The 27,095-nt window shown below is 36.9% G+C and overlaps 1 protein-coding gene across 2 annotated transcripts; it reads right to left on the bottom strand.

Annotated features, from left to right (window-relative positions):
• Positions 1–24,980, bottom strand: LOC109092695 (asc-type amino acid transporter 1-like). Of its 2 annotated transcripts, none has more exons than XM_042727922.1 (11): positions 24,749–24,980; positions 16,995–17,199; positions 16,323–16,474; positions 9,362–9,487; positions 5,943–6,096; positions 3,959–4,082; positions 3,753–3,856; positions 3,568–3,664; positions 1,974–2,123; positions 1,691–1,868; positions 1–1,597 (listed from the first exon to the last, which is right to left on the bottom strand). In XM_042727922.1, the coding sequence occupies exons 1-11, from the start codon at positions 24,894–24,896 to the stop codon at positions 1,500–1,502; spliced, it is 1,536 nt and encodes a 511-aa protein (XP_042583856.1). In that variant the 5' UTR covers positions 24,897–24,980; the 3' UTR covers positions 1–1,499. The 2 variants fall into 2 exon arrangements, with proteins under 2 accessions (XP_042583856.1, XP_042583857.1); XM_042727923.1 differs by lacking the exon at positions 24,749–24,980 and adding an exon at positions 19,600–19,694.
• Between the last annotated feature and the right edge of the window lie 2,115 nt (positions 24,981–27,095).

Raw genomic sequence — 27,095 nt, forward strand, 5'->3', positions numbered from 1 at the left:
GACCTTTTCCAGAATTTAATTTAATGTGCTAATATTGTTATTGATAAATTGATTGTTTTTATTTTTGTTGTTGTTTTTTTACAAAACACAAGTATATCAGTATACATATCTATAGTGCATACAATATGGAACATATGTAGAATTAATACATACGCCTCACACTTTATTAATGTCAGGAATGCGATCTCACAATGAATCCCTGATGTATTTGAAACTTTAAGCAATATTTACATTAAGATTTCACTGTGCCGCTGTGGGCCATGTGAGCATGAACACTGCTAGTCTGACGGACATCACTGAGAGACACTGAGCTGGACCCATGGAAAGAGAAGAGCACTGGGGTGTTCATAAAGGTTGTGATTGGGCGTCAAGAAAGATCTAACCAGAAGAGGGCGCTCAAGTGACGTTCAAGTGCAAACTCGCTAATCACAACTCCTTCAGATCCAAACTCTCAAAATCTGTTTGACGGACTTTGGTGGTCAGTTTAAAATGAAGAAATGGTTGTTATCGCTGTTGCATTGCTCAGTGGAATGTTCATGGTCAGTGGCCAAAATAAATGCATCCCAGTTAAATAGACAAATGCCTTGGTTATCTAAAGGCATTCATTTCCTTTTTGGACAACAGTTGAAAGTATCTGTCTGGGATTTTTTTTTATTTTTTTATTGTAAAGCACCTTTTGTGTAAATAATGTAATCTGAGAAGAATGAACTTGGAACATCGCATGGTTCCTATCATTAGCATGAGGCTAAAAGATTGGCAGTGCTAATAAGTGCTGGGGCAGAGCCTCTGTTAAACAGTGGCAGGAGACTGTTGCTTATTCAGGAAGCAAGGCAATAAGTTTATCGTGCAATATAAGCTAAAAATTTGCAAGTATATTAAAGTGCCTAGACTATTCTTGCATAGACATTTTGAGCACAGCTATACATTACTACTTTTTTTTTACTTGAGGGAGTGAGTAATTATTAGGAGGACTAGAAGACAAGGCCTAATCCTCTTGGTGAAAAAGTTCAGACTCACAAATGGAGTTTAGATATCAGACTGGGTTAAGAGGTAAACAGGCTTCAACAAGTCCCCCTTCTGCTCACTTACAGGGGGATTACTAATAAAACTCTGCTGAAAGATAAAAACCTCAAAAACAGAACGAGATCCTGTAAGGCACATGAGAATAAACCAACAGTTCTCAAAAACTGAACAACTCCCAGAGAAAACATGAAGAGGTCAAGGGAATTCATCTTTGACAGGACAGGAGGAGGGTGCGTTCAATAACAAGGTGATGTCCGAACAAATGTATGTGAGGGGAGAACAGTTACAACTAAGAAATGTGACATCTGAGTGAGAAAACATAAAACTTCTGTTTCTTCTGCTGTGATGGCTGAGTCTCAGAGGAGCTTCTGGAGAGTATCTCCTCACGCACAGCATCAGACAAGAAAAACACTCAAGAACGGATGGAAAACAGGTCTTTGCTATTCCAAAAAGGAGTGTGAGGAGTCCTCTGCCGCTCACAGTTCTGACTTCTCTGTAAGAGGCTGTATTTCAGAAGGATCATCCTGAGGGAAAACCACATAACACAACCTCTGTCCCAGATAGGTGACTCTCTCTGAAAAACACACAAATTTACAGATGTCAGATGGTTTTTCATTGCAGAGTGCTAAGAAAACAATGCAAAGCCGTTTTGGTTGGTCTTACTCACCCACAGCACTGGAAATCCAGTGGGGTTTGTTCTTCCACTGCACTCCAATGAAGTAGATGGGGACTCCAGTGAGCATGATCACCAGCCCCATACCACACACCACTGGCTCCGAGTACAGACTGAAGCCCAGTAACACTGCCCAGAACACTAGATAGCTGCAAGGGACCAACAAGTTTACCTGCGTGAAGTTAGAGAAGAAGAGGGAGGTGAATACCACCTAAACACTGAGCAGTCAATCTAAATCAAACTTCCTGATGAGGTCTGTAGGTGGCGACTGAAGTACCTTGATGGGTCGGAACAGTTTGGGTTTCTTCCATCTGTAGTACAGCAGCCCAGCTATAGTGACTCCATATGAGAGGTAGTTTATAAATGACACATAGTTTATCAGGTTATGCGTGTCCCCGATGCACAAGATCACTATGGTTGCCGTACACTATGGAGAACAAGAGAGAAGGACATGTTGTATGCTGTAGTTCTCAATCTATTTGACTCAAAGACCCCTACTGTCCAACACAATATTTGAAGGCCCATATTGGCCAGAGATTTTTTCTCTGATATTTCTTATGTAATTCTGACAACATTTTCAACCCATCCAGGTATTTTTATGCAAATTTTAAGATATTACTTAAAAAAATGGAAACAGTAAGGAATGGAAATGCACATAAAATCATAAAATGTGCAAAAAAATCAGTATGTTCTCAAATTTCTTTATCCAATAAGATTGTGAACAAACAACGATGGAAACAAATTCACTGAATAGATTCCTTAATGTGCAACAAAAAATACATGTGATTTTGCTTCCCCAGATCACGTGATTGGATGACTGAACTAACAAGCACACTGATCTCATCCCACACCATCTCAAATGTTATTTTAATAATTTTGAAATGCCTGAGCCAAAGTCTATCATCAAAATGATTTGGTATAATCACCTCTTATATAGGAAATATGAGCTATAGACCTCCCTGGTTACAACAACTTATACTGATACTTTGCACAAGTTTGCAAGAAAGTCGAAAATTTGTTCTTTTGAACAAATGAGATGGAAACTTTATTTGCAAATGTTTTATGCAATATTCAAATTTGCACAAGTTAAATAAATGGGAACATAGCTAATGATTATTTAATTAACCAATATTAATTTTGTGATTCCAGAATATTCAAGACTCAAATTCTAAAGTCCTTTGATAAATAAATGAGTCATTGAGGGGAAAAAAATAAAAAATAAATCTCAGTTTAAATATTGACTTTTTTTTAGCAAATTATATTTGATGTTTAATATAAGTCCTGATTGAGAACCACTTGTCTAAAGTGAATCAAAAAGAAAAAAAAAAATATATATATATATATATATATATATATATATATATATATATATATATATATATATACTTTTTATTTTTTAATGTACTGTTAAATTATACTCTCACCATAGACAAGATGTTTTGGGACATATTTTAATCTATCTGCTATAAGAACTGAACTTTAAATGTGCTTGATTGAATGTTGATGTCAAGCAAATCTGTTAAGTATAAACAGGCTTTTCCCAAATGTTTCAACTGGACAGTTATTTTCTTATGAAAAGGGGCACATAACCAGCAGTTTAAACCCTGTTTTACTACTGTGATTGACTGGCAGTTGAGTAGGCGGTCCTTTACTGTTGTCCAGAACACAACAGGACAGATAAGCTAGTGTTTATACAACAAATTCAATACAATCACATGAGTTTTCTATTACCTCTAAATGTGGTTTGTGTGATATGTACACAAAACATTCTGGAACCCGTTTAGACCTGAATCGGATCAACCAAATCATGCAGACTGAAAGCAGTGTTGTGTTGCATGTGCTGTGTGTGTGAATAGCTCTTTCTCTCTCACACAAACGAGTAGGGCAGGGATTGGTGTGCAGCTCTTAAGGTGGATCATAGCCAGAAGGTAGGGCAGGTGACCCTCTCTGGCGCCTGAGAAACACAACCTGTGGAGGATGGACAATGAAGCCAGATTTAGTTTGAAGTTTTAAGGGTTGCTGTATTAGGCCAGTTTTTACTCAAATGTTTCTTTACCTAGAAGATGTAAACAAGTATCCGTTGATCCCTCCAAAGGTGGAAAGAGCTACAGAGATGGGCATCACCCAGGAGAACACTCCTAGCAGCTTCTCTCCAAATGTCTGCAACACAACACACAAAAAACAGATGCTAATTTATCAACGCACCTAATAGATGGTACATTGTTTTAGCAGAATAAGCCAGAAGAGATCAGAGAAACTCACCACAGCAACAGCGTTTGAATCCAGCAGCTCTTGAGGGGACATGGAGGAGAAGTACGCAATGTTGGTGAGAGTATAGACGAGCGTCACCAGGGGGATGGAGATGTAGATTGCACGTGGAAGGTTCCTAGAATAGAAACCACACCATAAAATATATGCTGTAAGAGTTACCTAAAGTATTGTATTTTTAAGTACCCCTATTATGCCATTTTTAAGGTTCCTAATATTGTTTTAGGAGTCTCCTACAATATGATTACATGCATGCAAAGTCAAAAAAATTTTGTTTTCTCAAAATATGCATTTAATATCACCTCATTTTCTTTCGATTCATTCGAAGCAGTTCAAAGATTCATTCTCTCTAAACCCCTCCTTTCCGTGAGCCTGCTCTGCTCTGATTGGTCAGATGGCCTAGTCTGTTGTGATTGGTCTACCGCGTACAGCACGTCGCAAAAAATACACCTGCTTCAATAGTTCTGTATTTTGAATGCTCTATAAAAAAATAGGAACATGTTTGTGGGCGGGGTCAAGTTGTTCACGGCTAGCCAACGTAGAACATATTGCATTATGCAAATGTGTAACCCTGTGACGTGTAGCCGTGTAACGACTCATTTCAGCTGTTCAGAGTCGATTCTTTATTTTGGGAGACAATAACTTTATTTATCGTGCACTTTCAGCTTTACAACTTTGCTGATCATTTACATTCATATACAGCAACATCACACTGCATGAAAGGCAATATTGGAAATGGCATAATAAGGGCGCTATAAGTAGCATTTGTTATGTACATACTTTAATGCATACTTGTAGTTCAAGAGAAGGTGCCTTGACAGTACCAACATGTTTGATATGTAACAGTATTATTTTACTATCAATTTTATATGATATTTTATTATTTTTAATATTTAAAATTTGTATTTTTTTATATTTTCAAAATGTATTTTTAATCAGTAATTGTTTTGTGCTTATTTGTTTATTTTTTTATTTGTAGTTTTAGCAATTTTAGTTCAGCTTATTTCAGTTAGTATCTAAGGCTCTTAAGTTCCAATTTTAGTAGTTTTAGTTGCCAATAACAACACTGTATAGTAGATGTAAAATAACAGATTTTCATTTAAGTACATTCCTGTAGCAGAATAAATATACGTAAAACATGTAGATAAAATGTGGGGCAAAACTGAACTGAAGTTTAAAATCAGTGAAAATCAAGTAGGAAAAAATAAAATAATTAATTTACATAGGTCCTACATATATACACTAATAACTAATAAACTATTAAATATAAGTAATGAATATGTGCACATACCTCTTATAGAGCAGATTGGTTAATGTCCAGATTAAATGGCCAGATTTTTGCTCAGAGTTTTAGCATCTTTTCATTGACTGTCTTTTAATTCGTTGCCCAGATTATTCTTGAGAAAACATGACTAGTCTTTGGCAACAGAAGCTCTGTTTCTGCCATCCAAACGTGCTTGAAACACAGAAAGCATCTCAAATGGCCACAAAGTAATCCTTTCCGTGACCTATTTTGTGCATTTCCAACAACTTGAGCACTTTTGAGGATGGTTTGGAATCTGTGAACAATACGGTACTTGAAGCTACACGACATGAATATATTATGCAGATTACAATACTTTTTTGTTTCACTAGTGGCTGCTTTTATGTATATGGTTGCTGTATTTATTGTCACGTGGTGATTGAAGGTATTTGTCAGTTATTTGAGATTTGGTGATTGAAAGCCTCTTTTACATAGGCTTATTTAGTCTCACGGTCACTGTGGTTTGTGTGTTAAACAAGGTCCATGTATGCATTCCTGTTTGTGCACAATGCTGTACAGCTGTTGTTCAACTGCATTTAGTTAAAGGAGAACAAAGAATATTTACTCTATAGTAACCGTACTAAAACACGGACATCTCCTCACCAGGCCCCCCAGGCGTCTGCCTCTATTGCCTGTTGAGTGATCCGGCCATGACTGTGACTTTAAAAGACTTACTTGCGAGGCTCAACCACCTCTTCAGTGACATAGTTCAGGAAGTTCCATCCACTGTAGGCAAATGAGGCCTGCAGGAACGCTAGAGCAATCTGCCCCACTGATGGATCCTTTATGAACTCAAACGCTGTCTGGGGCGCCAATGCATCATAGTGTCCTAGAGAGAAAATACAGAAAATATGCTTATGACCTCAGGGTTGTACCTGTAGCATAAAATGCTGTATATTTCAGATGCTCTTGGGAATAATCTGTTCATATTCATCTTGACAAAGTGTCAACAATTTGATTTCATTATTCCACTAGATAGTCAAAGCCTCCAAAAAGCCTTTCTCTCTCCTGTCACTCAAGTGTGAAACTGCACTGCTTAGCTCTCTCGTTTACTCAATTCTCTCTCTTGTCAGTTCAGGAAATGCCTCCAGACAAGCTCGCTAAATAAAATGGTAAAGTCTTCCCATAATGGGTCATAGCCATTACCTGCAACTCTAGACCCAGGACAGTACACAACAGAGCATGACTAAGCACCACTGCTTTATTGTATCAGCATTCAGTTGTTTAAAAAGTCGTACAGAGTTCACATCGTTAAAACTATTCTGCAAACTGTGACTAAAATTGCCATTTTGCTACAGTCTTAGCTTAGTTTGTTTGTGAACTGCCTAAAGTAAATGAGTCACCTTTATACTGTATTGCAACAATTCAGAACACTATCAAAACATCTTAATAAGCTAACAGTTCCTGATTCAATTAACTAAAGTTCATTTCTATGACTGTAAGTTTGAACCAATTAGATGATGCAAAATAAAGGTTTTAATAGTGAGTTTTCTAAAGGCTGGAATGCCATACACAACTTTTGCTGTGTTTGGAACGACTTGAAACTGTGGTACTTGTGTAGTGCATGGTGTCCAGTTTTTCTCTGTAGTGACCAGACGTGCCACTTCCTGGGGACACGTTCTGCACAGGATTTCTAAATTGGCTAAAATAAGCAGGTGTTGACTGTTTGCACTGCGTCGATTGATCATTGTGTGACATCAAACCGCAAGAGCTAGAGAGCAGAGCAGACGGCTCCTTATGCTTTCGAATCGCGTTACTCAGATGTCATACAACGATCAATCGGCACAGCGAAAACAACCAACACCTGGTTATTTTAGGAAATTTAGAAATCCTGTGCGGAACGTGTCCCCGGGAAGTGGCACGTCTGGTCACCTTACTCTGTAGAGTCGGCAAGTGCATGATGTCTGATATCGGCAAGTGTTTTAAAATCTGTTTAGATTTTAAAAGTTGTGTAGTGCAGCTACTGTACAACGTCATTGGTTCAAGTTTTAGAAGAGGTGATTTATGAACTTAGGGGTGATTTTATTGTGCCCATAAGCAAAGCACTTAACAGCAGGGTGTAAATCCCTTTGAACATGTAAGTATCAGGGGTGCGTTTCCCTGAAAGCAGCTATGGTCGCATGTTCCATCTTCACCAATAGAGTTCAATGGAATAAACGACCATAGTAAGCTAACGATGCTTTTGGGCAATGCACCCCTGCTTCATAACACATAATACAAGATCTACCACTAGATGTCACTATTGAAAAAAAATGGACTTAAGGAATGGTTTTCCCCAAAACCTGCAGAAGAATAAAGGACATCAGGGAGAGTAAAAAAATGACAGAATTTTGATTTATTCATGAGATGTTAGCATATTCCAAGAGGGTTTAACTACCCTCTACATTGCTAGTAAATCACTCGCATATGCGACTAAGTCTTCACTCTGGGCGACTAAAATGATGCCTAATATTATCGTCCCTGTTTTGATTTCAGCAAATCAGTTCGAGCGAATGTACAAAACCTGATTAATATTCATGAATCCAGCAGCTCATTAATCCTTAGTGCATTTTATAGATCTTATTAGTAGAATTCGTATCATGATGGAGAGACCTTGAAATTGTCTACCATCACTGTTTTAATTGTATTATTAAATGTATTTATTTAAACTCTTGTTTCTAGATCATGTATATAATAAGAGTCAAAGGCAAGAGTTTTTTTTTTTTTTTTTTTTTTATAAAAAATGGTATGTTCCAATTTGGGGAGAGAGGGAAAAAGTGTATTTAAGATGGCCGCCACTAGAAGTTGGGGCATGGACCGATAGAGAGCTGGAACAAGATTGTTGTGCTGTGTAGCAAGGGAAACTCCAGCCTCGATGTTGCCGAGGGGAGTTTGTAATGTTTTTAGAACTTGCAGTTCTAGTTTAAAACTGTTTTTATTACAATATTTGTTTTAAGCTCTTATACCTATTTATTTGCACGTTTTGCACACCTGCTTAAATAAACAACCCTTTGGACCCCAACTTCGCTATTTATCCTCCTTGTGACTGATCGGGTCGTTATCACACATTATTATTATCTTATCAGTATTTTTGTTAGTTTTTTCCCAATTTACCAAAAAAGCACCGCTACCAGTCCAGTTAAATGTTCAGTTAACATGACTAATATGCATTCAAACATGGTTATCAAGTTTATTTCTAATTACTAAAGTTCTATTATTAAATAATACTTGATTATTATAATGCTCGACTGACTGATGTTAAGAGTGTACTTTCAGATATTAAAAAATACTCCCATTTTAAAAACATTTATTTTCTATATATATATATATATACAGAAATATATATATATATATATATATATATATATAGAAATCTGGCGAATAAATTAAAAAAAATTGCCAATTTTTTTTAGCCAACTAGCCAATGTCATTTCAATTGCCAAGGTGTCCGTAAAGGGTTGGTTTAAGCTTAAAAAGAGACTGGTTTAGATGGGTTTCTCTCTTTTTCAAAATAGCCTATTATTTGTTTGTTTACTGGATTATTTCAGTGGTCTGTGCCCACTGAAGGTGAATCTTTTGCTTTTTATTCATTAGATAATAGGCAACTGGTCTGTTTAGGCTGACAGCAGCTGGCTTTAATGTTGGAAGTGTTTGATGATTCATGGCATTCGACTGTGGGAATTATTCACAGATGTGAGTTTATCAAACTCTTCTCCTTTCTCTACTTTGCTTATTGCTTATTTTTCACTTTTATCTCTTAACTTCGCTGTCTGCTTCTGTTGGTTACATACTTAGCAATATCACTGGGAATATATAAAGTTTTGAATGCATCTGTACATAGGCACACTTTGTTTAGGAAACATGTTACATTGCTTATCTGTGCTACAGTTTGGCCTATCAACTGAAAGTGAAGGGGAAATTAATACAGTATAGATTTGTGATACCCTTAATGTTGAATAATTAATGTCACTGCACATTTACATAACTTAAGATGCTTACATACTGCATCGATTTTAATGTTAGACAGCACAAACTTTGTTTTTTCAGATAGAGTAGCATGTTTCATTTAAGACAACGGCTGGCATGAACATAAGTGTAAAGTGTAATTGACACACCTTTGGCAATCTGGATCATTCCCACTACAATGATGAGGACTAGGGCTAGCAGTTTCCCCACAGTGAAAATATCCTGGATCCGTGTCCCCCAGCGCACACTGGAGCAATTCACCCAAGTCAGGAACACTGTAAACACACACAGTGAACACACAGTTATTCATTCACATATTCCAAACTCACAGTTTTACATTTTTTCAGATGTTTTAGCAAAGAGCTTTTTCAAAAAAGAAAAACTCTTAATTGTCATGGGGACAAATCAGGTTGTGTCACAGCAATGGAAGCAGTGTGATTTTGTTGGCAGAGCAGCACTAACTGGTCACATGGTCCATTTTTATTAGTTTAAAGAGGGGAAATAAAGATCAGATGTAACTTATTTTAGTGCTGCAGGCAAAACACTAACCCATTCATGGCTAAGTGGTTCTTGACTAACGGCCGAGGCCCACTCAGCAAACTTCCAAGGGAACCTCAAGATAATTGATTAATTTAAAATAAGACAAAGTAAACATTAAAATCAGCGAAAACAACTAAAAATCTTTAAAAAAAAAAAAAAAAAAAAAAAATTCAATTTTAATTCAAATTCTCTGCTACTTTCTAAAATCTTAAAACTCTGTGGGCAATTTTTTTAATAAACAAACTCAGAAATAAACAACCATGCATTTTCATGGTAGTTCAATTTATCATAAACAATTATTGCACATGCACCTTTGAAACATTACTAAAGACACATATGGTTTGCAGGAAATAGGCAATGAAGGTCACAGTTATATTCACTTAGGACGTTAAAGAGGCCCATCTACTGAAAAATACCAGAAGAAAGACGTTCCTGGTCACCTGTGTGGACATCAGTGTTAATTTCGTTAACGAACGACGACGAAAAATATTCTTTAAAGAACATTTTTTCTGTGACTAAGATGAGACGTTGACAAGCTAAAAATAATATCTGATGATGAAATTATGACTAAATTTATGCCGCGTCATCGTTAACTAGACGAGACTGGACTATAATGTTATTTGAGGACTACCGTACATTCAAAATGCATCCTATAGGCTTTTGGCCTATGTGCGTCCCTGTCATTGGATTGCGATCGGATAAGGGGCGTTTGCATATCTAGTCAGTATAGCAGCCGCAGTGGATGGATAGGCTAATAAAACGCAAACTAGCGATCTGAAAAAATGGCCTCAGCACCCGAAGGGGTAGGGATAAGGTAACCAGACATCCCGTTTTTCCCGGGAGTCACAATTTGTCACACGCTCCACTTCCTCAGTTCTCATATACAGCGCGCGATCAGTTCTCAGCGCTCAAATACACACACAGCAGTCCAAATTATCTCACGAAAATACAGCAGATTATGGATTAAGTGAACGTGAACAGGTGGGTGAAAACTGAACGTGTGTCAGTATTTCATGCATGCCTTCCGTCTTAAAAGGACAGCATTCCAAATTAAATACCTATCTGTCATTAATGTTAACCAACAAAAGATGTTAAATAAATGTATACATGTTAAGTAAAATCTACTGTATCTGAAAAATGAGTTTAATTTGTATCTCTATTGTATTTGTCTTATTGCTTCTTTTAATATATATAAATATATCTATATATATATATATATATATATATATATATATATATATATATATATATAAGTTGCTCCTTTTTCACTACTGTTAAAGGGATAGTTCACCCAAAAATGAAAATTGTCATAATTTATTCAAGTTTTTCCAAATTCAGTCCTTGATTCAAATTTCTCATAAGCTTAATTGATTTGGTCTAAAGAGAGAAGGATTAATGATTATTTTAGTTTAAAGACTACATATAAAAATAGCTACCAAAATAAATTTTGGTAACTACAGTTTGACTAAAACTATTGACTAAAAATAATGACTAAAAGTTGACAAAAATGCAATGACTTTTCGTCGACTAAAAATAGACTAAAACTATGAAAGACTCAAATGACTAAAATGTGACTAAGACTATTAAGCATTTTCATCTCAAGATAAAGACTAAGAGTAAATCAAAAATGCCTGCCAAAATTAACATTGGTGAACATGCCATAGACCTGCTGCAGGGAGGCATGAGGACTGCAGATGTAGGGAGAGCAATAAACTGCAATGTCTGTAATGTACAATGCATAAGACTGCTACAGGCAGACAGGAAGATCAGCTTATCGTCTTTGCTGTGGATAACCATGTGTATCCAGATGGCTTGTTGGAAGAGTGGGTAACATCTCCCAGCAAGAACTGGCAAATCTGTTGCAGTCCATGAGGACGAGATACACTGTAGTAGTTAAAGCAGCTAGTGGTCACACTGACAATTTTGATGTCAACCTTTACTCGTTAATCCATTTCTGTTTATCAAATGCGTGCGAGACTTTAATTCAGTTTACGTCTCAGTTGTTGAACTCTTTATGTTATTTTTTACACATTAAGATATTTGCTGGAAATAAAAGCAGTTGAACGTGGGAGGACGTTTATAGTTATGCTTGTCAAGCTCTAAAATATTTCATCAGGTAAAAATTGTAAATCACTAATGACTTGAAAAATAATGCAAATTCATTGGTTAAAAAGAATGGGAGCCTTGAAAAACATGCAGCTTTTAAAACTTTAGGAATCCTGAAATGTAATTTACAGAAACTAGAAGTATCAGGTCTTCAGATATTGTTGTAAATAAAAACAATGGCCACGGAGTCAAAAGGCTAACAGCTACTTCTCTAACCGAAGTCAGTTTTAGTGCAGAGGTATAGTTGTCTCATATCACTCTACTTGGATACCTGTAAGGTAACCATAGACTGATACGGTTACCAGATTTATTTGATATCTTTATGCATTACAATTGGGGCTTCTTTGGAAACAAAAAAGAGCACTTTATCAAGGGGCATCAATGCAAAGCAGACTAAAGCTGATACATTAAAAAAGTAAAACTACACTATACATTCATGGACGGAAGTACAGGCGTTAGAGGCCATTGCTTGTCTGTACATCTATGTTTGAGGTTAGTGGCTTCTGTATTAAGCCGCATTGTGTAACAGCTCCGGTGAAGATCCGGTACATAGAGGTCCGTCTCCAGGGCTTGATGGCACAGTATACCCAGGCATGCCGAGGGAGACACTGGGCAAAGGGGAGACGGGTTACCCCCACTCATCCATCAATGGCCGGAATTACCCGCCCACACACGCAAACACATGCGGGGCATCTGTCAGACCCCCCTAGACAAACAGCTTCCGATGCCCCACAACAAAACAGCCCAGACGCCAGCTGAATTTTTGGCGAGAATAGGCAGTCGACAAGAGCGGCTCACGGCCTGCAAACTAACAGCTAACCTGCACAACTTCATCAGCTCGTGTGATCCTGAGCTCAATACACAGCACCTGTCAACCTTCATGCCCAGACAGCATTCACTGAATCTTTTTTTTTTTAAGATAGTACAGCAGTCCTTAACTAAGATATAAGTACATCTCAGGTAAAAGCAAACAGTAAACCTACACCTGCATCCAGAGTCCATCCAAATGTATTTTTCATAAAAAAAATTTTTTTTTTAAATCATATATTGATTGTATAACAATGATTCTTCCTTGGTTCAATGTGATTAAAGCAATATGCCTCAAGAGTCACTATAATTTTTTCCACAGGTTTAGGTGTTCTTAGGCACCTTAAAATTACAGAAATAGCAGTATGATCGAAGCCAGAATGTTCAATTCATAGTTACATTTATTACTAATAATAATCGGAATTGCCAATTTTGCCAGTTTACGGTAGTCAGGCAACATAGCAACTTATATAAGAGATAGTTCACCCAAGAATATTGTTCTCATGATGCTCTAACCTTGTTTGACTTTTTGTACGACCCTTTACCATAACGCACGTATAATTAACAATAATAATTTGGTGACAAGTGTTATCCATTTTATACGATAGGTTTTAGAGCACTACAGTGTTTGCCATGAGTTTTGTTTCCTCTTGTTTGGCTTTAACGGATCTGACTCCAGCTCCTTCTTGTTTTGTATCACAGTGCAGAAGTGACTAAGGGTGGCCAAATGAAGTTAAATGAACACAAAGCTAATAAGAGGAGAATTCTAATGAAGTGCTAACAGCCTTTAAATCTGCCAAAATACAACCACTCACTTCAAACCCCCGAGAGGGGCATCCCTCTGCGGCTAATTGACCGATAAAGCCAACAAAAGATGCACTAAATACAAAAAAAAAATGTGCAAAACACTATAACACTCAGTGACCAAGCCTGAAAGAAGTGTTTTTCATGTTTACTTAGTGTTGAAAATGGCAGGCTTTTTACACAGTTTTATCAACAACAAAAAAATTAATAAAAATGACCAGCATATGTTGGAACTTCTTAAAAATGCTTGATAAAGCATTGTTTTATTTTATCATCTTTTTTTTTCTATTGTCTCTTCACTTCTTTGGCAGGATTTATGTATTTATAAATGTTTTTGAAATAATATTGCATACATGAGGAACAAGAGCTGAGTCACATGAACAGATCTTTCAATCTCTGGAGTGTGTGGCCTTTACAGGAGAAGCTTTCCACTCATAAACCAATAAAAAGGTACAATGCATTAGACCAGTAAACTACGTAATGTGGCACACATCGTTTTTCCAAGTCAAATTAAAGATTGAGTTGAGCTGAATTATGCAGGTTAATGCAGGTTAGATGCTCAGCAAAGGTCTCTGTGTTTGTTTGTGTGTCCAGACCAGCAGGAGCTGTGTGTGTGTGTGTAATCTGACTGCATCAGACAGAGCTTGTGACATTCATTCAGAACATTCAGAAGGGGAGGGCAAATGTAACACATGATGCAATATAGACAAATTCTCACACAGTGCAACTAAGAACACTCACTCGCACATAACAAGGGGGTTCATGCACAGGTTTCCAAATGCATCACTGCTGCATCAAAAAAAAAAAAAAACGTATAAGCTAGGGTTGTGTATTTACAGAGCATGTTCCTGAATTTCAATAATCAATTGTTGTATTTGCCATTGCATTTGATATACAGTATATTTAATTAAATATCTTTCATTTTTAAGAGAATGGTGAAAGAACACTTAATTTCCCACCAATTCACAAATATTGCTGTCAATATTTATTTTAGATTTTATCATTAAAATAATAATGTAATTACTTTTGTGTAGTTATAACTTTTGTGTTACTGTAGCATTTTTCTATTTTATTGCAATCCAGTAAATCTCATGTCATTTTACAAAACAAATTTGCTGTGGGCATGCCCACTTCAATTCACATTCCAACTATGAACTGAAAGGGAGCCATTATTTTTACAATGCAAGGGGCATTTTTGTGGGCATTTGTGTGGAACCATATGTGAAAAATCAGAGCTAAGTATATGAAGACCTTACGTATTTTCCTAAGGTTTTTGAATGTCTCATCTTATTTCAGGGTATTTACTTGGTCTAAAGGTTAATGGCAGACAGGAGGGTGTGCATTAGAACTGTGCCCTTCCTAAGCATGACTCACACACTCCAAGCGGCTTATCAAAAGATCATAATTTGCTCTTCATTTGTCAGGTTTAATGGTATTTTAGCGGCATTCACAAAGTCCCGCCTCCATGCTCTTGTCCTTCAAAGAGCATTGGGGTAACGAGGGCAACCGCAAGGTTCCCAAACAATACACAATACAGAGGAGACGCCCACATGTTCTGCCGGCTCAAAGCCTGGCACCATTACAGAGTCTGATGCCACACAGCCTGAGAGTCAGGTGCCCTAATACCACGACATCGATACCAACCCCACACGGCTATCCAGACCCAAACAAATGCATTCTCCGAATATCTGGCTAATCGAAAGAGAGCGCAGTGATTTGGGATGCAGGTCTAGCATCCATTGATAGGGCACATACATGAGGTGTCTTCCTTAAATAAAGCCACTGGCCCTCGTCACTGTGCTCTTTGGAGAATGTCTGACTCAAAGCTTTTGTTGGCTGTTCTTCAGGACAGATTCTGGATTCTGCTGCCAAAAATAGGGATGGGTGCCTCAACTCAGCCAGCACTGTCATTAGGACCACTGCCCTCACTTTGACAAACCCCCAGTACTCCTTCCTGGCCGACCCTGTCCAGTTCTGACAGGTCCAAACCAGCTGAGTCACGGGGCTCTTCTGAAACAAACACACATACACACACGCATAGACATACATTTGACTGGTTTATCTCCACCAGCTCCAAAAATATCCTGCCACGTGCCCACCAGGGTTAAGTACTAGGATCAAGATTGAAGTGGTATACACACAAGGGAGTGAATAAGAAAGAGAGAAAGACAATGAAGGACAAAGTAGACTCATCATGACTACTGTATGTCAAATACTCAGAATTCAATTCTGAATGGAAAGGGGTGCGCTATACAGTATGTCAACATCATATTAAAGGTTTTTTTAATTTAACAGCATTGATGGATATTGGATATGTAATTGTTAATGCTCATTACCTCTATTTTTACATTAAGGTTACCTTTTCTGTTATCAAATACTTACTAAAGATCCCTTTAATAACACAAACAATTTAATAACAATCCCCACAATCCTACAGTTGGTTTGTGTTTTTGTTATTTTATTGTTTGGTTGATTTTATTTTTTTTTTTTTGATATATTATTGTATTGTTTTTTTGTTTTTTTATGTTAGTGTTATGTTTTTTATTCTTATATATATATATATATATATATATATATATATATATATATATATATATATATATATATATATATATAATATTTAATATATTCTTGCTTATCAACTATAACACGAAAATAATAATAGGCCAAAATTTTAATTATCAGACGAAATTTTAATAACGGTGCATCCCTAGTATTCACTGCATTTCTATAAAGTGATTTGCTATATCTAGAACATTTTAATTAAGCGGTCATCATAAGACAGTAGCTGACCTGCTAAAGCAGAAGACTTTATCATTAAGCATTATTACTAATGGTGTGTGCTTAACTCACAGACACAGGTGGTTGCGAGGAGCCGGGTGGCGATGTATGGAGGCAGACAGTTAGGGAAGGCAGGCTGCAGCACATAGTTAGAGAAGGTGAGTGCAATCACAGCCAGAGTTGTTGGGTACATGATCAACACAGCACTCCACAGCAACAAGAACCTGTGAAAACATAAACAAATGGCCATCTTTATCATCACCAATACAAAACAGTTAGTGTTGCATCTGAGCGAGCAAGTAAACACATGAATCTCCCCAAGGAGAAGTTTCTCACACAAACTGAGACATCCACATTGATATTTAGGTACTTGACACTTTCTTCCAAAACAATATTGCATCTGTTCATGCAATTCCTGGGAATCGAACGAATGACCTTGGCATTGTTAGTGCCATGCTCTACTGTTTGAGACAGGCTGAATCTTCTAGTGTTTTCAAATCTGCTCTTAAAACCTACCTCTTCAGAATAGTTTTTAAGTGATTTCTTTGTGTCATGTGTATGATGTTTATTTTACTTTTTTTAAATGTTATTATTATTCTTATTATTATTGACATTATTTTTATTTTACCTCTTTTTATTCTGTGTAAAAAGCACTTTGAGATGTACCTTTTAAAGGCGCTATAGAAAATAAAGTTTATTATTATTATTATACATGAATGCTCTGAAGGGGAACAATAAACCTACCCCACCAGTCCCCCGAAGATCTCAGTGACGTATGAGTAGTCTCCACCTGATTTTGGGATGGTGACACCCAATTCGGCATAGCAAAGAGATCCCAAGGCACAGATCCCTCCTCCTAGAACCCACACGATGAGTGAGAACCCCACACTGCCTGCATGATCTAGAACCCCCTTTGGAGAGATGAAGATCCCTGAGCCAATGATGTTGCCTGAAAAAAACAGAAGATGGGTTGTTTAGTCTTCATATATTGTTCAGCCTAAAATAAACTACATTACTGAACTGAATTTTGAGCCCTTCACCTCGGGACACGATTGGTTTTCTGTATCAGAAATAAACAGACATACAAAATTGTATTGCCAATTTCTTCAATCAGAGCATTTTAAAGAGTTTATTTATACAAAGTGCATGGGAATATTTAAGTGAAATTTTAATTATGCTGTCTATCTCTTGCTTTTATAACAGTTTCATACTTGAAATGTCTTTTTTTTATATTTTTAAAAATCTGCAATCTTGTTGTTTTTTTAGTGCAAGACAATGTGTTCTAAAAGATCTGTTCTCACAGCTGTCAAAACGCTGCTGCACATTCCAGGCAAACAAACACAAAAATAAGATCAACAATGTTAGAATCAACATCAGTTGCGAAATCTGAGATGAGAGTCCAGTATTCAGTAAAAAGTAAATGTTCTGCATCACTGCATATTCATCTTAGTCACACCACCCAGAGCATATGCAGTGCTTGAATGATTATGCCTCAGGCAACTTAAACAAAAGAGTTTTAATTATATGAGGCTCAGCCACAGCTATGGACCGAAGCATTATGTAATCCTTTTGGGTTCTCTCTTTGTCTGCAGGTGTTCACATGAAATAGAATTTGGTAGTTTTGTGAGTGGATGTGAATGTTTGCTTCCAGCACCTCAGAAATGCATAGAGGATAAGGCAATGAAGTTGATGAGACAGAGCCCAGCGCATCTCAAAAACACTCAGTCAAATGATGCTCAAAGCTCCTGAATAAAGTTCATGGGGTCACACTACACCACACTTGACTCTGACTGGTCATGCAACTCACAGCATAACAAAACAATGTCCGCTTGGCTGATTTACAAAAGTATTAACTCCACCTTGTGCAGTGGTGGAAAGAATACTAAAAAATTGTACTCAAGTTAAAATATTGCTAGGAAAAATTTAACTTGAGTACAAGTAAAATTAGTGCTTATATTTTTCAATATACAGCAATATATGCATTGACAGTATATGGCTATATATTGATACATACAAATATATTTAGAAATGAAGGCAAAAATATTCATTGTTTGATCCTTTATTGAGTATATAAAAGTGTTTCTGGTATGTGTAAGTTTGTGGGGTCACCATTGTGCAGAAGAGTTACTGCATTTAAAAAGTTTCTTTATTTACGTTACTTTATTTAAAAAGCAATGGTAGTGCACTGTTCAGTGTTTAGTATGAGAGGGTGTGCTTATGCTATTGTAAACTAGCTATATTTTAAAATATGAAACATGTATATTGTAAATGATTGTTAAATATAAGAAATATATATTTCCATATATGTGTGTAGGCCTATATACTGCATGAGTAAACATGTTTAATATATATATTTACACATGCAGTACCATATTTTATCTATATATTATGAAGTATATTACTGAATATAAAATAACATATTGTGATATATAAGTAAATATATTTTTTCCTTATGTATTATTCAATATATTTCAATATATTTACACAATATATTATTCTGTATAATTTTTAATATACCATTATGTTGTTTAATATATTGATCATTCATATATTAGGAAATATATTTCCTTTGCGTAAGGGATGTCCATTTTACAAGAAAAATTGCAATGCCATTTGTGTTTTGTCAGGTTAGAGAGTGAAAACGCAAATGGTAAAGCAAGAATTGCATTTGGATTATGTCACTATTTAGCCTATACGTCCACACTTGAAAATAAAATTTGCATTTCCTTTTGAAAATAATCCAGATTATCCTTCCATAGCAGTCAGACCTGTCTGTTTTTGCCTGAAGCTCAGGGCTCCACCCCAGTAGTTTAAAAGTGTCCGTCAAATGCCAGTTTTTTTGTACTTTATACTGTGGTGAAAAATAAAAATAGTGAAGTTGAATACTGTATTTTTATTCAACTCAAGTAAAAGTACAATTCAGTTTTACTCAAGAAAGAAGAACATTTTGAAAAATGTACAAAAGTATTTGTAATTAGTTACTTTCCATCTCTTGCCTTGTGTCAGTTCCAAAATTTACCAACAGTGTCGTCACTGGATACTTATTCATTTTTTGTTATCTTAAAACTCTGTCAACTTTAAGTAAATACTGTCTTAAGTGTTCATGTCATTTGCTGTCATTAAATTGCGGTTTATATCATCATGATTTCAGGCCATTTTTTACTCTGCTCTCTAGATATGGGTATCGGCATCGGCTATTGACAAACTAACTGCTGTAATTAAAGTTTAACTCTAAAGAATTGATAGGGTAAATGAGGTGTCACTGTGTCCACATTACTTAAAGAAGAAAATAAACTGCAATGGCAAAGAAATGTGTTGAGTAGCTTAACAGATAAAATTTGTCACTGACCTTGAGTAATATCAGGAGGACATTCTAGAACAGAGAAACTTTCCCATGGTCAGGAGGTAAATAAGTCACCAGTTAAATTTCAGCAGTAATTTTGCCCCTAGAAAATACAGGTGCTGGTCATATAATTAGAATATCATTAAAAAGTTGATTTATTTCACTAATTCCATGCAAAAAGTTACATTTGTATATTATATTCATTCATTACACACAGACTGATATATTTTAAATGTTTATTTCTTTTCATTTTGATGATTATAACTGACAACTAAGGAAAATCCCAAATTCAGTTTCTCAGAAAATTAGAATATTGTGAAAAGGTTCAATATTGAAGACAACTGGTGCCACACTCTAATCAGCTAATTAACTCAAAACTCCTGCAAAGGCCTTTAAATGGTCTTTCAGTCTAGTTCTGTAGACTACACAATCATGGGGAAAACAGCTGACTTGACAGTTGTCTAAAAGATGACCACTGACACCTTGCACAAGGAGGGCAAGACAAAAAAGGTAATTGCAAAAGAGGCTGGCTTGAACAACAGACAGCGTCAGAAGCGTCTCGCCTGGGCTAAAGACAAAAAGGACTGGACTGCTGCTGAGTGGTCCAAAGTTATGTTCTCTGATGAAAGTAAATTTTGCATTTCCATTGGAAATCAGGGTCCCAGAGTCTGGAGAAAGAGAGGAGAGGCACACAGTCCACATTGCTTGAGGTCCAGTGTAAAGTTTCCACAGTCAGTGATGGTTTGGGGTGCAATGTCATCTGCTGGTGTTGGTCCACTGTGTTTTCTGAGGTCCAAGGTCAACGCAGCCGTATACCAGGAAGTTTTAGAGCACTTCATGCTTCCTGCTGCTGACCAACTTTATGGAGATGCAGATTTAATTTTCCAACAGGACATGGCACCGGCACACATTGCCAAAGCTACCAGTACCTGGTTTAAGGACCATGGTATCCCTGTTCTTAATTGGCCAGCAAACTCGCCTGACCTTAACCCCATTGAAAATCTATGGGGTATTGTGAAGAGGAAGATGCGATATGCCAGACCCAAGAATGCAGAAGAGCTGAAGGCCACTATCAGAGCAACCTGAGCAGTGCCACAGACTGATCGACTCCATGCCACGCCGCATTGCTGCAGTAATTCAGGCAAAAGGAGCCCGAACTAAGTATTGAGTGCTGTACATGTTCATACTTTTCAGCTGGCCAAAATTTCTAAAAATCCTTTCTTTGTATAGGTCTTAAGTAATATTCTAATTTTCTGAGATACTGAATTTGGGATTTTCCTTAGTTGTCAGTTATAATCATCAAAATTAAAAGAGTTAAAATTTTGAGTTATATCAGTCTGTGTGTAATGAATGAATATAATATACAAGTTTCACTTTTTGAATGGAATTAGTGAAATAAATCAACTTTTTGATGATATTCTAATTATATGACCAGCACCTGTACTTCACAAGATGAATGTGCATAAATCTGCAATTTTGTAGGCTTCTCTATACTTAAAGGTCCTTGTCAGATTAATGTCAAACATTTAGGGTGTGTTCACACTTGTAGTTAAGTTCTTTGGTTCAAAAGAAATCATTGTGCATAGCGTCGCATCTTGTCATTACTTCCTGTTTTTGATTAGTTTCGAAGTATTTGGTCCGTGTTGCATTCATATTTCATTTGAACCGCACCAGAGTCCGTTTGGAAGTGGACCGAGCCCATCTTTTTAGCGGTCTCGGTCCGCTTGTTTGGTGTGTACCAGGGTTCGGATGACAACATTCACACTTATTAAAACGAAGCGCACTAACAGAGCAATCACACCAGGGGGACATTCTAAAACGCTTAACGTGAAAAACGCTTAACGTACCTAAACACTGACCAGGAAAACCCAAATTTCTGTCAAACCTTACTTGTAATAACATGTCATATGATGCGATTTCAAGTTTTCCTTTCTCTTTGGAGTGTTACAAGCTGTTTTTGAATAGATAAAATCTCTAAGTCTTAAACCCAAAGAGATATTCTTTATAAAAGTTAAGACTCGTCCACACCCTCCTAAAATGCCTTGTTTAAACATGCCCCCACGTCTACATCACTGTGTGGGAAGATTTGCATAACGCCGCCCAAATGTTCACACAAAGAAAGAAGGGGTAACTTTATTGTTGCTGCAGCCGCCATGTTGTGAAGCCACTGTATGTTTTGTTGAGAAAGCAAAAAAACTTTGTTTGGCCTTCCAAAAGAGGTCACGACTAGAAATCAGTGGATAAGTTGTATTTACAACACTATTCCAGAACAGTTCGACCCAAATATTCAGATGTGTCCAGCGCATTTTATGGAGGACTGTTTCCTGATCCTGGGACAGTAGACTACAATGGCGGCGCTTCTGACTCACAGTCTGTAAGTACGTTTACATATTTAAAGAATTTGCCACTGATGATTCAAATGCGAGTTTTGAGCAGTGTAGAGTAGCACTTGTTGTTCGTCGTTTCTCTGATCACAAATGCAGACATGGTTTTATGTTTTCGCGGCGTGATGCAACTCAACTCGTAAAAAGACAGTATAAGTCATTATAATCCATAATTATGTCCCCACTGGATGCAACAAATGCCTCGATGGTAATGGGTTTTATTGGTTTTGTCTCGTCGCCCGGGACATGGCATCACAGTATGTTAAGGGGCGTAACATTTCCGTCAAACGCTTGAGGTATTCAGCCAATCTCAACGCACTGGATAGCTGACCAATCAGAGCACACCTCGCTTTTCAGACCGATGAGCTTTGTAAAAATCGACCGTTTCAGAAAGGCGGGGCATAGAGGAGAAACAATAATGTACAGTATGTGGAAAATAATCTGGGTTTTTTTTAACCTTAAACCACATAAACACATTTCATTACACCAAATACACAACATAATGTTCTTTTTAGCAACATTATATGACCCCTTTAACGTAGCTTACCTTAAGGAAGAAGGTTGATGTGGTTTTTTCTGTCAAATTTTACTTATAATAAACACTTTCTGCTGTCAAAAGAACGAGCTCTTCTTATTCATCGTATAATGTGAATAATATCACGTTAAGCGTTCTCCCCTTGAAGTCTATTATAAGGAAACAGCTTAACGTGGACGCATCGACGAACTGAGAACATTGTAATTTTGTTTAGTTTAATTTTGTAATAAGCTTGGAAGTACAGACAGGTACAGGCTTCTCCTGTCTCAACTCATCTCTAATGATCACGCCCTCCCGCAGAGCGCTATTCATACGGTAATGATCTACGCGAGCCATGCGAACAGGGTCAACGCCCCCAAACAATGGGACAAAGTGTTCATTGTCAAGTTTATTGATTTGTCTGCGCTTTTGACTCATAACCCGTTAAGCTGTTTCCTTATAATGGACTTATATGGGGGAGAACGCTTAACGTGATATTATTCACTTTATACGCTCAATAAGAGATCGTTCTTTTGACAGTATCAAGTGTTTATTATAAGTAAAATTTGACAGAAAGTTGGTCGTTGTTAAGGTACGTTAAACCACGTTAAGCGGTTTCCTTATAATGGACTTCTATGGTGGAGAAAACGCTTAACGTGATATTGTTCACTTTATCTGTGGAGTAAGGGCTCCTTCTTTTGACGGTAGTGTATTACAGTGTATTAGTGTATTAGTGTAAGGTACCGTTTGACAAAAATTGGTCGTTGTTTACGTACGTTAAGCGTTTTTCACGTTAAAACACCTAAAGTAGTGAAGGGCTGTGAACAAAATTGAGTCATCCTTACCCGTAAAGCCACTAAACCATAAAAAATAACTGAAATCTGCAGCTGCACCTGTATGTTGATGTTCCACAGGAAAACCAACCTCAAAAAGAACCACTTTCACCTGATCGTACTATAGTAAAGGCAAGGCCATAATCAAACAGTTAACATCTTAATCTTAACCTTAATCCCCTTAATCTTGTTTATATATCTCTATAAAAACCTCGTGTGAACCGGAACTTTTTATCCCGGACAACAATGGTGGAAACCTACATTAGCCTTTTTTTTTTTTTTTTTTTTTTTTTTTGTAGCCAATTCTTTAAAGTAGGCTACGTTCCTGCAGCTGACTTTAAAAAACAAAAATAAGCCAAGAAATATTCGCTGGAGTAAGAAGTGTGACTACTAATCTCCTTGATACTATAGGGCTGATATAAGGCTTAAGGAGGCACAGCCAAATATCACTGTTAAATTAACAAAATACAAAGGCATAGTGTCAATCTTTTTAAAGCTTCCATTAGATGGCCTTCACCTGAACAACAAAATAGATCATGCTGGTTTGTTGAAGATCATCAGCTCACATTCCAATGAATAGTTTACATTAAAACACTGTAAAAAATTAATAATATAAGGATAAAACGGTTGTCTAATAGTTTTTACTTGTGTTTAATTTTGAGGATGCTATAGGCTACATAAGAAAATCTGAATCTGAATTGTGATGTAGGCTATTTTCCTGTCCAAAACTCATTTAATCTTATAACATGATTTACTGACTACAGTGAACATACACATCTTGTAGTGTGTGTATAGTCCTACAGATAGATGACATCCATAACGCGAGACATCTGTGTTTGCATCGAAGGCAGCAGTACGATTTTGCTTAGTCTGCACGAAAGTCTAAACTTCCGCCTACTTTAATTCTATATTTCCACTGCAGTGTATATAGCAATGGAGTCTTGTATGGTGGGTTTGTTCAGGGCACGTGAAGGACACAGTGTAGTGGGTTGTAGCCACGTAAGCGCGGAGTTGAGTTTCAGCCCCATTCTCTTCCTCAATGATGCAATCCGCGCTCTGATGAACAGAGTCTGATGGAGACTGCAGTAAGTAGCGGCATGGCACGAGACGCAAACCGAGCAATGCTTGGACAGTTGTTCTAACAAAATAAGACAGCCGTATAGCGTGACGATATAAGTTTTGACACCTAGTTTTTAATACTTTATTTTTCACCATAAACGCTCGACATTTAGAGCGAAGCGCATTTCAGAGAGCAGATGTGGACTGATATCATTAGAGATAAGGGATATGAAAGAGTGAGGGCTGAAGATAGCGGAAGGAGTAACCGAGAGTGCTAAAATGACAGACAAAGGAACATGCCGAGAGAAAGTTGAAGCTGGTTAGAGCGCACGCGGTGGCATATTAAATATAAGGAAACATCTCACCTATAATTATGGCGCACGCGCTCAAGAGACCAATTTCTTTTTTGAGAGTCACTCTGTCCTTAGATCCACTTTGGTTTCCACCGGAGTCTAACATCTTCTGTTGCTCCGGTTTCGCACAGTTTCTCCGGTTCGTTTCGGTTCCATCCATTTGTGCGGCTGTTCAAGAAAACTGCATCTGTATCCGCGCCCGGTCTCATATAGCGAGGTGATGCGGGAAAGCAAGGCGCTCACGCATGCGCAGAACTCCTGCTGCCTGCCTCCATAGATCAACAGGTTGTGCTCTGCGCTGGCACGTGCTTACCTGCGCCACATGCGAACAAAGAGCTAGACACCTGTGTGGCATTGCATTACCTCAATATCACAGCATTCAGTGTCCAGGTGTATTAGGGTTGAGTGTGGGATTTCAGGAACGGTTGGAAAAACAGTGGTATTGTACACAGGTCTCAGAGTTGTTCTTAGAGCGTATACTTTTACTTTAATGTGTGGCTGCCTGTATGTGGGTCCGTGACAGAGTGTTTGAGTCTCTAGATGGTTGGTTCACATATAACATTATATTTCACCATTTCATTTTAAATTATGCAGTTTAACAAATATACAAGTAGGCCTACAAATATTATATTTATTCTCAGTATTAATAATAGCCTAACTACATTTAAAATATATACAAATAATATAAAACCAAAAATTATATTTTACTTTAATTATAGCCCTTCCCACCACAACCCACTGCTAGAACCTGTGTCATGCTTTCACTCACACTGTTCTTGCATTCGATCCTGTGGCATGACTTCAGCACTATTACACATTGTGTTAGACCTTTAGTTGGCAGTGCCACCCACTCTTTCCGCTCTGTGGGGATTTTATGTGGGTTTTATTGGGTGTTAGGAGTGATCTCAAATGCCTTTACATTGTTTCAATATATGTACTCTGTGTTCATGGATTTATGTTGAAGTGGTGTGATATGACATTATGGACTTTCAGTCTGACTCTGTTTTCCATTGCTGTACAAATAAAAAATTTGCATAATAATCATAGTGAACAGTCTTGAGAGAGTTGAGAGCATGAAATCAAAGTGCTCAAAAAGTGACGTGACTTACAGCCAAGTATGGTGACCCATACTCAGAATTCGTGCTCTGTCTTTAACCCATCCAAAGTGCACACACACAGCAGTGAACACACACACACCGTGAACACACACCCAGAGCAGTGGGCAGCCATTTATGCTGCGGCGCCCGGGGAGCAGTTGGGGGTTCAGTGCCTTGAACCATTCGTAAAGAGAACCATTTACTTTACTCCAGAATGAATCAGCCATTTAAACGAAACAAATTGATGACTTAATCATTAAAACATTTACCACTACTGGCAGTTTTAGTTTATTATTTAGAGTATCATTTCATTAGATAATTAATTTCCATAGTAATAATAATAATTATTAGTAAATAATTAGTAAATAGCAATTAAATTATTAAAATTTTTGTCATCATTTACTCATCCTCATGGTCCAAAAGAGTTGGCCTGTATGTAGGCTAATACATTTTATGTTGAATCAAACAAAATATTTCTTGCTGAAGCTACTTTTTATCATGTCTGTTTGATGCCTCTGCACTATTTGTGGGGAAATTTTGTGCAAAATATTTCAGTATGAAGAAATTTATTAAACAGAGATGAAAATATTTTAAAATGAGCACAAAAAAAAAAAAAAAAAAAAAATTATAATAATTAATTTGCATACACAATGTGTAGAACAGTGAAATTCTGTGAAAATAACCTTCTTTGCACTCATATTCTGTGTGGGCTTGCAATGACTCACTCCATCTCTCCCCCTCTCATTCTCTTTGCTGAACATGATCTCTCTAGAGCAGGAAGTGTAAGTTCATCTTCATTTTAAAAAAAAAAATTGCAGAAGAAATATTAGTCATCATGAAACAAACTCTCTTCACTTCTCTAGACCTTATTTGATACAATCATGCCTTTTCTTTGTGAGTGAGTGGAAAACAAAAGAAATCCCAAAAGAACCTGTTCATAGATGTGGATGTGGCCCTCTTGTGACTAAGTGTGTGTGAGGTGAAACTGACTGTTATAGGGGTACAATGACACCTGAACAACAAATTATTCTCTTTAGAGATCTGCTTGTACACGTTGAGATCTTTTGTAAAAGGAATGTCCTAATGATATCTTATTAATTTATTATACAAATAGTACCAAAATTGTATTATTTCAGCCCTCCAATTAAATAAATTAGATAGATTAAATAAAGATGAAAATAAGTGTCAAATATGAGTAAATTCAATAATTAATTTGTATAATATATTGATAACGTAATGACAGAAACAAGAAAACGATGCTG

This window comes from Cyprinus carpio, chromosome B7, assembly GCF_018340385.1.
Source record: "Cyprinus carpio isolate SPL01 chromosome B7, ASM1834038v1, whole genome shotgun sequence".
Lineage (NCBI taxonomy): Eukaryota > Metazoa > Chordata > Actinopteri > Cypriniformes > Cyprinidae > Cyprinus > Cyprinus carpio.

Excerpts from the sequence above, each read along its gene's own strand:
- LOC109092695 (XM_042727922.1), bottom strand. The coding sequence starts at position 24,896 with ATGGATGGAACCGAAACGAACCGGAGAAACTGTGCGAAACCGGAGCAA. Across the intron at positions 9,488-16,322 it reads CCTCGCAACCACCTGTGTCT|TGTTCCTGACTTGGGTGAAT; the intron begins GTGAGTTAAGCA and ends GTGTGTTTACAG. Across the intron at positions 1,869-1,973 it reads AACTGTTCCGACCCATCAAG|GTAAACTTGTTGGTCCCTTG; the intron begins GTACTTCAGTCG and ends AACTTCACGCAG.